Raw genomic sequence first — 14,890 nt, forward strand, 5'->3', positions numbered from 1 at the left:
GGCCGCATCATATGAACATTTGACAGTACACAAGCAACCATTGATGTGTGGACGCTATCAGAGCTGTTCAAAAATAATTTCGTTATAACTAAGGACTTCGACGCTATACGGCGACTCGTGATGTGCCATCGCGGGGATTCAATCATTTTTTTTTTCTTTTCTTCTAAATTCGTGGACGTTTCCATATCGTTATTTCTCAAGTTGCGTCGCACTGTACGTTTATCGGTCTTCTCAGCGAGGAATATCCTGCTGCTTATTTTTGTTAATCCAGTATACATTCATTGTTTGGTGCTAACTGCAAACATGACCATATACCATGCCTTTTTTTAATGTGCTTCTTACCGTTCTCTTTTCATTCTGGTGACCATGCCAGTATCTAGCATAAACAAGTTCATAGACCAAATCTTCATGACATTAACCGGGCAGCGCGCGCGGGCGACCTTCTCAGTGCGCGCTTTCTGATACTCACCGAACATCGCAGCCCCAAAGCCATAGCAGAAATATTCCTCGGGGAAGTGCTTGCTACGCACTGGAGTTGTAGCCGATGGCTCCTTGCCGGTTCTAAGTTTCGCAACCCAAGCTACACGCAGCTTCTTGACCTACGGGTACGTGTGAGGGCTGACACCGGGCTCCGTTGCGTACGCGTCCGGCACTGCGGTGCCGAGCAATAAGTAGCCTACCATGTACCAATAGATACAGGTTGTCCCAGCTGTCACGCAGCACGATTTAAAAAAAGAGGAACGGCGTTACGCGAAGCAAACCTAGTGCGTATTGTTTCCAGTGCGATGGAGTAGCCGCCAGTAATTTTTTCGTTGCTGAGATTTAATTAGCTAATTGTAATTAATTATCTAACTCGAGAAGTACAACTTTCTGATTAACACTTTGATAGTTAGGACATTACTTCTGGAGTTATATAATTAGTTACAATTACCTAATTAAATCTCACCAACAAAAAAATTACTGGCGGCTACTCCACTGCACTGGAAACAATACGCAATAGGTTTGCTTCGCGTAACACCGTTCCTCTTTTTTTTTAAATCGTGCTGCTTGATAGCTGGGAAACCCTGTAGTGCTTTCAAGTGCTGTCAAGCAGACACTCGAAGGGTGCAAATATCCCCACTAATTCAAAATCGTAGCGCAGGTAGGAGTAAGCTTTCGCTTTCAGCTTACTTCGGCGCTTCTGAAGCAGGCGGCACGGTCACTGTGCCCACGTGATCCCTCATAACACGCCAATCCGACGGTGGCGCCAGCTTTTTCAGTGGTATAAATCGCCCCCAATATTACAGCACCTGTTGCGTAGACTGATTTTCACATGTAATGGTCGCGAAATGTTGCAGGACAATATATTACAACACTATGTTACTTGCTACATGCTGAGAAAGGCTGTAGCAAGTTACACAGTACGGCATGCTGAGAAAGAAATATATTTAGTCAATTGAAAAGAAGTGATAACATTATTTATAATATTTTGTATCTTTCCAGCTATAGGAGGATGCAGTGGGCTTTTCACATTGTACTTGGGAGTTTTGCCTGCAAAGAAAAGGACAATGCAGTGAGAACTATACTAGAACACTTAAAGTTACCACAGAACTCGTAAACAACCGCATCGACTGCTACGAATAATGCAATGGCCATGCTTTGAGCCTAATCAAGAGTTCACACAGTTTGCTGAGCACGCACTACTTTATCTTGAACTTTGCCCATACTTCGACAAAACAATTCCACTGGCCAATTCTTTAACCTAAATAGTGTGAAACGTAGCTTTCGGCTCTGCTCACTTTAGTAAAAATGTGCAAGATTATGCAGATTAGGCACACTCGTACGTTTATGTGCAATTTTGCTCCATGCGCTCTCTGTGTACTAAGAACTTATTGTTTGGAAGGTGGTCCACCATATTTAAAGACTGCCTTAGCCCGTCCCAGTAGAATGGTACCAGTAGAAAGTGCACCAGCTGTGCGCATTTTGCTGTCATTGTTGATCGTAATCGATGCGCACTAGCATTCTAATTCTTAGACGGCCTGCAAATGCTTAAAATACCCGCAGGCATGTTTCCTGTACAGAAGCATACGTTACTACCGTTTGTCAGAAATTCTCTTGGGCCGAAGTTTAGTTCCCGAACAAAACATCTACGCTATGCACACCAGATTTTTGTTCGCCTTCTTAGGACATGGTAAAAGTAAATAACTTTGTTTATTGTAAAAGCAATAAATACGACCTACAAACTAGGTTTTTATTATCTACCGATGTCAACAGTCTTGGGATGAGATCAATCTTGACGCAACAATTTTTTTATCATGTAATACCGCCAAAAATCTGAATTCTGCGCAAAATCTTTTCTACAGCCTATCGACTCTGTCGTGGAAACAGTTCTGCAGAAAATCTGCAGACACAATTGAAGATTCTCGAAGTGAACGAAACCTACGCTGTTTTTTACCATACTAAGGTTTCATCTGCCTTCGTTTGTTTCATTCGTTCGTTCGTTTGTTTCATCTGCCTTATTCTTTATCCAGAGCCATGATTGAGTGCACGTGCTACGGCACTGGAAAAACCAGGTTTTATTTCCGCCGTCAGGCATGTAATTATCTTTACTGAGAGATAGCTTGTGTAACCACGCAACCGTTTTCGCCTTATGTGCTTCAGTAATATGAGCGCTGAAACCTCCCCTTCCACCCAGGCCTTAAAAAAAGCGATAGCGGGTTCTTGCAGAACGTACAAAGTCCGCCGAGGCAAGGTAAAAAATTGTCAACTACCTGGTAACCAATCTGTCCATAATTGTCAAAAATAACGGCTTGCTCATAGGTTATTTTAGCGCAGATCACAAGGCGTGGGCTTAAAAGACGGCCGCGTTTATGGAAGCCGCACAGCACAGTGGGATAAATACCATTGTCTCAGGGTCCTCACGTACCTAACGTACCCCACGCGTATACCAAACAGTGTGTCCATAAATACCCTCTGACCTCACCCTCAAAACTACAATGCAACATGCAGACTGGCAAAACAATCACATAGCAAAACAATCAGACTATCACGTCACAGAGTGAGTGCAGAAGAATCGCTGTAATCCCGTATGTGCACTCGATTTCGCATAGGTTAAAGAAATTCCAGGTGGCAAGAAAGTTGGTAGTCTTATGCGCTGCGATTGCTAAGCGTGCAAATTGTTGTGCGGGAGTAAGTGATTACGCTTGCATTGTTAAAGGGCCCCTGAACCACCCAGAGGTCGAAATTTAGTTGTGGTGTTGCACTTGTGCACGAGTCTACAACGAACAACTAGCCCTCGAGAATTTTTCGAAATGGTGCCGTATAGCAGTTACACGCGTTTGATGATCGAAACACGGCATTCGCTCGTTTCGCTCTTTCCTTCGTTACTCTCCTCGTCGGCTGGTCTCCACCTCGCCGAGTGCTCCTCCAAATGTCACGTGACATTCCTTGTCGCCAATGCACATCCGGTACACGTCCACGCTAGCGGCAAATGTACCGACGGCGAACTCAGCGAACCGACCTCCAGTGCCGTAGAACGTCTGCCGCGCGAGAGGTGTCCAAAGTATACGGCAGTTGGGCCGACGTACAGACCGCTGCGCGATCGACGGGCCAATCGACGACGCGCGAAGCTGTGCGCCTACGCCGCCGGCGACGAAAACATCGGCTGCAGCTTCTGTTCCAAGCAAAATTATTTGCGCTAGATAAAGCGATGCATAAATTGTACATTTTATGAAAAACAATATCCCCTGTCCAACATGAAACGTTTAACATGAAAGAGAGCTCCGATACTTGTCGAGCACAGCTGCAGCGCACGGCTAATATCCGCGTATTTTTCTTCATTGTGTACAATTATTGCGAAGAGCTACAACAACGATAAGAGAATAGTGCGGCTCGTGAGGGTCGGTAATTCATTCCGAAGCACCGTCGGCTTTAACTTTGACAGGGAACCGGAAAAGGCCTAGAGATGATATCGGCGACGTCGAGCGATCAGCAGTGGTGAGGCTGCCGCACAAGCGAGTCCCGGTCTCATCCTCTCTACGGCAAGGAAATCTCGCCGTTCGCGAGCAAAACCCCTGTCGAACGGCGGCCCGCGAATGGCAAACGGCGTGCGGCGAGTTACCGTGCCGGTAACGTGGACGGGCCTTAGCCGCGACTCAGCGCTTCTCGGCTACCCGCTGTTGCTGCCGTGCCGGCCCGGGGTCATGCGAAGCGTTCCGCTATGCCTGTGTTGCGCGCGCATCCTAGAAAAGCCAACACTGTCGCGCTCTGTTCGCTCAGCTAATCAGACCGCTAAGCGCGATTGCGTAGGAACGCGAGCGATTTGGCACTTCCGTTTGTTGCTGTAATTACCGATTCGCAAGCGCGCACAACGCCCAACACGGCGAGGATAAGCAAGGAGCATGCGTACCTGCTAGCAGACTAACCGGAAGTCGTAGGTTCTTGTTTGACCAATCGATATCGTCGACCCGGTTGACATTACCCGATGCACCCTGGTGACATAGTGACGACCGCTGGGGATACCGGAAAGGCCAGGATAGGAGGACGGCATTGTTTTTTAGGGGCGAAGCTCCTTAGGGTGTGGGTCTGTCCCTCCTCTGTAGTATGTAGTAGTAGTAGTAGTAGTAGTAGTAGTAGTAGTCGTCGTCGTCGTAGTAGGTAGCCACGTCTACTTTTATGAAAAAAGAAATTCCGAAAGTTGTATCCATAGCGCGGAATCGAACCAGGGACCCCTCGCTTCCGAACGGGCGGCGCTAGCCACTACGCCACGAAGCGCACATGGACACACGCACCACGATGACAATAAATACCCAACATTAACGAAAGACTGCGCGTTTCTAACGCCTTTGTGCTAGCGCGTTACGGCCCGTGTTAGAAGCTGGTGTCAGACGCTGTGGCCTCTCCGCCTTACCCCCGTATTCATAAACGCTCCTCGACTTGAACTTGACTTGCCACCGCCTTGGGCAGCGCGTTCGAAACGCGTTGAAGGCGGTGGCAAGTTAAGTTCAAGTCGAGGAGCGTTTATGAATACGGGGGTTATACTCTCTCAGCAGTCATGTCATGGCGTCGGCAAACGCGGTGCACGTTCCGGCATGTGTAAACGGCTGCGTAAGACGCTGTGGCCTCTCCCCCTTACTAGAGAGTACTGCACGTTTCTAACGCGTTTGTGCTAGCGTCCCCTTAAGCGGGAGATGGTGCAATTACAATGAAGGGCGCTGTTATAAAATAGGAATGACGTCACATATGGCGCGTGTCATTGGTGGAAGTCAATCGTTCGATTTAGTGCGGCGAGACTGGGCGAATTACACGGAAGGTTCACGGTTTACCGATGATTCCCTCCGGAGCTTCGCCCACTCATCATCATTCACCCCGTGGATATGCGGTGTTTTTTTATTTTACTTTGTGGCGCGCCCGCGACGCGTCACGCTGCAGCGTTTGGCATCGTTGATCGTGACGGCATTCTGAACTCGATGCGCGTGTTTCCTTAAAATGTTCAAGAAATATCTGCGGTGGTTTAGGGGCCCTTTAAGCATGTTAATTATACTGATTGTTCTTCAGGAGTGGTGTATAAGATACTTTGTACGTGTGACGATGTGTACATTGGACAGACTGGCCGGTGTGTAAATATCTACATGAGCAAGCCAATTCCTTAAAGGGAGTGGTGTCGTCGCAAATTACCATTGTTGTGATTGCGGCTACGATCCTTCTTTTGAGGATACATCAATCATTTATGAAACATCATGATTAGCGCACACTAGAAATTGCTGAGGAACAACAACATTAGTACACGTCAGCCGTCAGTTTCTCTGGGAAACGAAGAGATCTCGTTCATTTATCGCTCGTGAATGTATGATAACTTTTTACTTGTAATTGGCATGACATTTATGATTACTGGGTGTATAAACTTTTCCTTCAAACAAAGACTTTCAGATGTTAGACCAGCGCTTGTCCTATCTTCTTCCTCGTGTTCCGTTTGTGTGTGTATTGCCCAAGAATAGGTACAAATTCGAACGGAGGCTGCTCTTATCTAAACTGTGTGAAGCTAGGCTTTTTCGGCAGTCAAAATTTCATTTCATTTGGCTTTTAAGGGAATAACTGCAATGCCAAGCAAGAGCTGTTGCGAAGAAATATTGACTTCGTGCGTCTCACTGCGAGGAAATGCATGCATACAGTCTCACCGCAATGTGCAGCGCGATCACAGGATCCTCCCATGAGTTGTCTACGGTAGCATCCACTTTGCCATCAGGCTTTACGACGAATGACCTTCCAGTGCAACCGGTCGAAGTCTTGACGCCAGAGATGACGTCGCAGTATGTTCCCGCTGGTAGAGATGTCTGAAGAACTTTGTCGACCGGGAAATCCTCATTGTTTATGACCACGAACGTCGCGTTTCCACGGCCGAATGCGATTGCATGGTAACCGTTGTCCCACCAGTTGGAGACAGGTGAGAACCCCGCCACATTGTGCAGCTCGACAAGGTTGTAGATCTGTCTCCATCTGGAGCAAAAGTCAAAACAGGGATAAAGACATATTGAGTGTGCGCACAGTAATCTGAGATGTTTGGTCGTCTGCAGTAGATAGTGTTACGGTTTGGCGCTGTAAGTTGTGTGTCCGGTAATGTGCTATTTCGAGGCTGTTGCTGCAAGGTTTACTAACCTCTCGGCTGGCAACATATATGTCATTCAAACCGCCAAGAAACGTATGCCACCAGCCTCCCTCTGAATACCTTTAATAAGAAAAACTTATGTGTACATTAACGCAGAATGACGCAATCCTTCTCTTGTGCCACAAGTAAGCCTAAGTGTCTCCCACACTCGCCTCCGGTGCAGCATTGCTTACCTGTGCTCGCATATCCATCCACCTCCGCAAGTGTTGTCACGGTGCCGAATGACGCGCTGGATGTTCCATGAGGCATCCGACGGCGGTCCGAACCAGGCGTTTTGGTCCACGTCATCGCGGAAATCCCGGTGCCAGCGGTAGCTGCTCATAACGCGAGGCAATCCGTAGGGCCACGCGAGCAGGAAAACGGCGGCCATCTTGTAGAGGCGGGGCTCAAAGAATGTCAGGATGTCCGCGCCGCCGGCTCCGTGGCCCCTCTGGTTGTCATGGTTGTCCACGAAAGCCACCGCGTCTCCACCCGGAAGGAAACCCCAGTCCTCGCCAAAATTTCTCAGGTTCTTCAACAGCTCATTCGGTCGTTTCCTCAGAACGGCTCCTTGAAATAAACCAAAATGAAAAACGTTCAACCAAGATTCACTTCCGCGCGTGTGCTTTTTCTTTTGGTAAACTAGTATACTAGTTAGCCGCCCCAGATTCATCACTTATACGGCCCCTAAAAATACTTGCTCCCTTTCATCGGCATACATTATTACTAGTCGTTCGGTGATAACGTCACGTACACACGTCTTCCGCACCGTAGCTAAATGATGATTAGAGTTACCCCTTATTTAAGGATGCAAGCCTGCGAGACGAGAAGCACATTGATACATGCATATTGCATGTTTCTTGTGGACGATGCGCGCGGGCGCCTCGACGAAGAAGACGAACTCCTCCTTGCTCTCGAGCTGTCGGCTGAACTAGCCAGCCGATTACCGATGCGTTGTCGGTTTGTACACATTTAACTTCTACAAATCGGTCACACCTAATGAGTATATTTTCGACTCTTGTTCCAGACAATTTGTCTGAAGTCCGCTTTGTATGGGTCCCTCCCCGGTCATAGCGGAATTTCTTTAAATGAATCAGCTGACGCGCTCGCATCGTTGTCACTAAATGGTCCTGTCTTAAATATCCTTCCTGATTTCGCTTTTATATCAGGTGCTAGATTTAAACGCTTTTTATTTCTAAATTGTACTAAATCATCCCTACTTTCCGCAGAGGATTTTCGACATCTAAATTTCCGGTGGAACATGAGCAAATGCCTTTCACGACAATGTGAGGTGACATTATCAAGCTTCCGTTGTATTGTTCCCCGCCTAAATTTTTACCTTCATAGATCCGGTTTGTCTATAACTAACCTTGGTTCTTTTTGTAATGAACCAGAAACTATGGACCATTTCTTTCTTTCTTGCCGCCGCTTCTACTCCCTCCACAGAATGTTCCCAGTATTTCCTACAAGTAAGCTGGGTTTAGCGCTTACTACTCCAAACATTTTGTCCTTTGGTGCGTCTCAATTAGGCACAAACCATGGGTTAATGATTTCTGCTGTCCACAAGTTTATTGAAGCGTCTGGAAGGCTTCATTGCTAGGGTACCGACCGTGGGACACTTCACTTTATTTTTTCCCCCTAAATTTATGAATATGCCCTCTCAAATTTTCTGTTGGCATTGAGTTGAATATTACTTTGTGTGAAATTTTTGCCTTTCTCCCATTTTGTGTTTTTTTAGACGCACATTTCAAACAATCTAATGTGACCAATCCCCCCTGTAGGTACGAGGCATGTTTTGAGGCAACAACAACAACTAGCCAGCGCTGCAGTTCTATTTTGTAAATACACATTGTAAATAGCCTACAGTGCTTAATCCTTCGTTCGCGTAACATTTTACTGGAGAGTGCCGCTCCTCGTCCTCGCCACGGAGCACCGCAGCGGCCGCACCGCACAGTTTTCCCCCATGGCGCCCGGTGACGACACTTCGTCTGCTTCTACTTCTGCGACAACAACGTACGTCATGGTTGCCACACCCCGCGATCCTGGCATCTTCTCCGGCCAAGATAATGTCGACCTTGAGGACTGGCTCGACATGTATGAGCGTATTATTTATTTATTTTATTTATTTATTAATACTGCAATCCCGTTATCGGGATTATAGTAGGGTGGGAACATTAATTAAGCAGTTTCACAAAACTGGCGAAATGGAAACAAAAGAAATAAGGGAGCAGGTTGAAGCTCTGCAGCCAGCATCAGGAAAACAACATTTGAACAAGATATCAAACAGTAAAAATAAAATACACAATAGCACAGTAAAGTGATGAAAAGCAGTAACACACACTAGGTAATATGCTGGGCGAATAACGTCAGTGACGGTTGCAACACTTCATTGTTAGAGAGGTTATTCCAATCGGTAGTAGTTCGTGGAAGAACTGAGTATTTAAAACAGTTATTGCGGATGCGAAAAGGAGTTAAAGCTAGCTGATGTCGTTGTCGGGTCGCATACCCAGATGAAAAATGAATTAAATGGGTGAGTTCAGTTCTGTAGTGTAATTTAATTAATTGGTGCATGAATTTAAGTCTTTCAGACCGATTTCGCTCATTTCATATTGGCAGACCAGCTTTGATTAAAAAGATGTGTTACCGATGGACGTTGGCAATTATTATATATGTATCGAGCAGCCCTCTTTTGAACCCTCTCTACTTTGTTTATGTTAGTCCTAGTGAATGGGTCCCCAATGACAGCGGCATAATCTAAGGTAGGCAAAACAATACATTTGTAAGCAAGGAGGCGGACAGATGGAGTGGATAACCGCACTGGCCGTCTTAAGAAAAAAAAATTACGAAAAGCGTTCCACGTAATGAAATCAATGTGTTTGTTCCAGGTGAGGTTGTTAGTGACCCAGGGGCCTAAATATTTATATTCTGTTACTTCTGCAAGTGTCCCATCATTAGTACTGTAATCAAACGTAAAGCATTTTTTGTGTGAGTAATCCTCATCAATACAGTGTTTTCAAAATTAATGGACATTTGCCATGATTCACACCATAGAAACTTTTTGCCATGCGCTATTCAGTAGTGCTTGATCTGAGACACTTCTTACTTCTGTATAAATGACACGATCATCAGCGTAAAGCCTAATTTTCACAGGAATGTTAGACGCAATATCATTATTATATATTGAAAACAATACAGGCTCAAGAACAGAGCCCTGAGGGACACCAGAGTGAACTGTAAGCTTGTCAGAACAATAATTGTTAAAAAAACGCATAGTTCTCGGTTTAAAAAGCAGGCTGAAATCCACGTTACTAATTGTTTTTTATGAAGTATTGTGTCCAACTTATAAACAACTTTTCGTGACTGACCTTATTAAAAGCTTTCGAGAAATCCATAAGTACGGTGTCAATCTGTGTTCCATTGTTAATTGAAGAGGAAAAATCATGTATAGTTTCTACTATAGTCGGGTACAACTTTAGAAGACAGGAGGAGGCCCCGCCCAGTTGACCGAAGCGCAGCAGCCAATTCCTCGGCGACTCAAGAAGTAGTCCCGCTCAAAAAATTGTGACTGCTTCTAAAACGCGTATTTGTCGGTATAAAGAAGATTTGTGTATCTTGACGAGTGGTTTGGTAAAACTATCATGATGGAAATGCTACCGCACATGCCGGATCGCGAGAGAAAAATAACTCCGTGCCTTCTACAACGCTGTGCGTCGTCTGCTACGGAGCAAGATCGACGGCACCGGGCGTAGTAGTCGCTCGCTTAATAGCATAAGATTCATATATACTTTTTGTGTGTTTGCACAACTTCATTTTTTAATGTGTTGGGCTTATTTTTAATTAATGTTTTTTTCTTTTTTTCGCGGTTGCGAACCTGCGATCTCGTGAGTTCGCGCACGATCGCGCGCGGCATTCCGTGCCAGCTTTCAGCCATGGAGCCCAGCGAGGTGACATCGGAACGCGATCCTTTGTTGCCGAACGAGCCTTGTGTCGCCTCGATGACCACACCACCAAGGAGCCTCGGCAAGAGCAAGAGCGGCCACATCCTGAACAGCGATTCAGGCAACATAATCTTCCACTGCTACACGTTTTGGCGTAACAGGCAGCCTGAACGCAGCGTGGAGGACACGAGCAAGTTTGTCCCCGATATGCTCGGTGTCAGCGAAAGGACTGTGTTCAGGGTGAGGGAGGAAGTTAAAGCTTCGCATTTTTCGGGTGGCAAACTGACGACGCCCTCGCGAAAGCGCCCACGCAATGCGGAGAAGAGAAGAGGCAGCGCGAAGTTTGACAGCTTCACGTTGTGCGCGCTGAGGTAATGTGCGCACGATTTCCTTCGCTGCAACGAGATACCGACGGTCGAGAAAATAACTACCGAGTTTCCCCATCACTAAGGCGGTGTACTGTGCGTTGCCTGCTTGCCGAGATCGGCTTCAAGCACGAAAAGAGAAGCCGCAACTCGCTGCTTATCGACCGGGATGACATCACCAATTGACGGAATCGCTACCTCCGTGACGTGGAGTGCTACCGGGCGTAAGGCCGAAAGATCTTCTACCTTGACGAGATATGGGTGACGGCGGGACACACTCGGTCGATCGTGTGGACAGAGACCGTGGTGCAGATGCGCGGACGCCTGTTCGCTCGAGCAAATGGCCTGACGACGGGTCTAAAACAACCTTCTGGGAAAGCTCAGCGCCTGATCGTGACGCACATCGGCAGCGAGGATGGTTTCGTTGACGGCTGCTTGGATGTATTCAGAGGCCAAAAGACAGGCGACTACCACGAAGAAATGGATGGCAATCGCTTTGAGGGCTGGTTCAATGACGTTCTGCAGAAGTTGCCAGCTGGTAGCGTCATTGTTTTAGACAATGCACCTTACCATAGCCGGCGAGAAGAGAAATTGCCGACGACGGCCTGGAAGAAGGAAAAGGTACAGGAGTGGCTCACAATCAAGAGCATCACCTACGGTGAAAGCATGATGAAGCAGCGGCTTGAGCTGGTGGCATATGTAAAGTCACGCTTTCTGAGCTACATCGTAGACAACACAGTTATAAGGGCCGGTTGCATTGTACTCAGGCTCCCACCGTACCACTGCGAATTTAATCCCATTGAGCTTGTGTGGGCCAAGGTCAAAAATGGCATCGCTGCGGACAACAGAGACTTCAAGCTGTCCACGGTTGACGTCATCTTGCGGGAGAAAATCAACCAGGTAACAGCGGAAGAGTGGAGGAAGAGCATGCAGCATGTGATGGACTTGGAGGCAAAGTTCAGACTTTACACGTCTGGGAGTGAGCACATTCAACCAATCATCATCCAGCTGGGTGAAGATGACACTGAAGAAAGCGACTCCGACTGCGAGCTGTCTGGCATTGAGCCACTCGACGAAGCGTAAAGGCTTCTTATTAACAAAAGAACAGCCCTTATTAGGGCTATCAAAATTTTGCCGGTGGGTTCGCAACAGCCAACCATCCATTCCGTGACCTCTCAAATAAATAAGCAGTTCCATTTATGACATATTCCTTATAATAGAAGCTCAACTCTCATAAGCAACGTCCTGCACACATTGTGCTCGATTTAAGAAGTGGCATAGAAACACATTTAAATGCTGGCATATCTAAATTGAAACACTATTGTTAACCCTGATTATCGTTGGCGGGCTCAAAATGCTCATTCGTGCAGCCACCGTCGAGTTTGACGCGCCCTATAGTGAAATAGCAGTAGTCAGAGCACGCTTTATGGTTCTGTTAGCAGTCTGCACTGCAAATCAAAGTCATGTCATAGCGAGTGGTGGTGAAATAGCAGCAGACTACACGAAACTGACAGCCACTGTCAGCAGCTTGAATGCCAAAGTACATTCATGTGGTTGCAATGTTTATTTTGTTATCTGGCTCACACAAGTAATGCGAATGAGAGAACAAATATAAGACATCATTAGCTTAGTGAAGCCCAAAATGCTCATTCAGGCAGCCACCCTCGAGTTTGACGCGCCCCATAGTGAAATAGCAAGAGGCGGAGCACGCTTTATGGCTCCGTTAGCAGTCTGCACTGAAAATTGAAGTGTTGTCATAGCCAATTTTAAATTTATTAATCTGACTCGAGCAAGTAATGCGAATGCAAGCACAATTACTAACGTGGTTAACTTTGCTAGCATTTTTTGTCATATGTGCGTACCGGAAAAATGCTCAGTAAAGTTGAACGTGTTTCAGTGAGTCACTTTGTTCGTTACAAGCCGTAGGCAAAGTGACGGACAGATTCAGACAGTGGTATTGGGGAAGTAATAAATGGTGAAAGTTGCAAAAGCTCTCACAGCACTGCTTTGCTGGACCCAATCCACTAGAAAACTGAATTTGTAATGATGAAAGCGTCAAGACAGTAAATGATACCCCACTGCACAATGTTATATATGTGTACCACCACATGTGATGGGCAGCAAAACCATCTGTTTATTAAGACTGAATGCAACAACATAGCAAGGTGCTGTTTCACAATATGGCACCTTTTCATGTGCACTTCTGGCAAGCTACCGTATGCACTGATGCATAAACACATTAACAGGGGTAAGAGACGAAGTAACTGTGCAAGCCACGTGATGCTTTTAACATTTTGTATCTGTCAATGTTTCTGTTGTCACAGCTGATAGAACTTTTTTTGGTGCAAGTTGGTTACTCACGTTGCGGCAACAGCACAAGAAGCAAGGTCACAATAGTAGGAGAAAACAAAGCAAGGTGACAGACTGAGGAGGCAAGGTAGACAAGAGAGAATGGCTTTAATGACATCGAAGAGGCCAGCCCTGCTATTCACTGCACTTGGTGCTTTGAATGAGACGAGTTAATGGAATTGTAAAGAAAGTCGTGGCTGCAGCATGCTTACAAGAACAAAAACAAAGATAAAAGGATAGAAATAGGAATAAATGCATACACGCACGGAAGAACTCACATATTCACACACATGAACACAAACGCGAGCACGAAAACTAAGATCTAAAATGAAAAAAGGGCAAAATAACAAATATACATAAACGCACAAGAAAACACGCACACACATTTAACGCAGACGCAAGTAGAACTATTAGGAGTCAGTTCACAAGCAGCTGTGCCTACTTTGTCGTACTTTTTTTAAATGTACATATTGGCTCTGTTGCCTTCACTGTCATAGGAATTTTTTAGTAGCGACATATCACGACAAAGCGCAAAGCTGTGTTGTGGGAAAGCAAGTCGAGCGCTGACAGCACAGCTTATGCGCGATTGTGTCACAGCAGGCTTTCTACAGCTGGCGCGTGCAGTGAGCGAAGAGTTCTAAGCCACACAGCGACGCGAATTCATGCCAAGCTCCCTTGCAACGGCACCACTGTATCAGTCATAATTTTATATTAGCAGTCAGGCTGACATTAAGGAAACAAACACTGCTTTCAAACGCCTGACCGTTAACAATCTAATGACATTCGCTCAAGCAGCGCGTGTTAGTCACTGATTGTTAGCATTGGTGGAAAGCAATCAATCGACAGTGCTACACAACACTCGAACGACGCTGCTAGACGCTCGGCTATCTTATCACACTGCTGCCAACGATCGGTCGTTTGCACGCTGAGCTGGCAGCAACGAATGTTTGCGTTGGAGGTTGCTTTCACAAATCTTTTCTGTTGAGAAACTCGCAGGTTGGTTTCATCCACGCACGCTTTTCTCCGTTATCCTGATTATGGTTGTACTCCATCACTTCACCACGTCCGACGAGAAACGCAGGGGCACAGTACACAAACACACCCGCCGCTCACAGTAGGCACCACACTTTGGCGAACTCTCGTCGTCGTAACTTCCCTTAGGAGCAAAAGAAAACACCACGGAACAAACACGTACGATGTTTCTTTGCAGCGGTATGTCGCCGCGGGATCCTGTTTCGACACGAAGCGCAGTGCAGCGTCACCGATGTTCGCTGCAATCTTTCTTCGCCGGCTCACGGCTCAGAACAAACGCACGCGGCACAAATTGTGCATCGTAAGCTCACAATAATATTTCCGGCATGACAGACCACCACAAACAATTCGAATTCACTCTGACGAAGGGAGACGCACAGAGCTGACGCGACTCGGCCCAGTTCGAAGCGAGGGCGGCCATGTTAGGCATGTTCTCCGTCGGCGGGGGACACCGGCCGTCCAGCTCATGACGTCACCTGAAGTGCGCGCCTATTGGTGCCGGCTCGTGTGCATCCGCCTTTGAGGGGCAAATGCCGCTGTCTTCTAAAGTTGTATCCGACTAAGCTGTGTACAAGTTGAGTAGC

At 46.6% G+C, this 14,890-nt stretch overlaps 1 protein-coding gene across 1 annotated transcript in view; it reads right to left on the reverse strand.

Annotated features, from left to right (window-relative positions):
• Positions 1 to 1,316: 1,316 nt before the first annotated feature.
• LOC119445518 (pancreatic alpha-amylase-like) overlaps positions 1,317 to 14,890 on the reverse strand; it is a 58,001-nt gene continuing 44,427 nt past the window's right edge. The window contains exons 5-7 of the mRNA XM_037709783.2: positions 6,817 to 7,192; positions 6,156 to 6,474; positions 1,317 to 1,530 (exon numbers count right to left, since the gene is read on the reverse strand). Coding sequence (XP_037565711.1) covers positions 1,507 to 1,530; positions 6,156 to 6,474; positions 6,817 to 7,192 — 719 coding nt within the window. The 3' untranslated portion in view covers positions 1,317 to 1,506. The remainder of the gene's footprint in view (positions 1,531 to 6,155; positions 6,475 to 6,816; positions 7,193 to 14,890) is intronic.

Source organism: Dermacentor silvarum, chromosome 3 (genome assembly GCF_013339745.2).
Source record: "Dermacentor silvarum isolate Dsil-2018 chromosome 3, BIME_Dsil_1.4, whole genome shotgun sequence".
NCBI lineage: Eukaryota > Metazoa > Arthropoda > Arachnida > Ixodida > Ixodidae > Dermacentor > Dermacentor silvarum.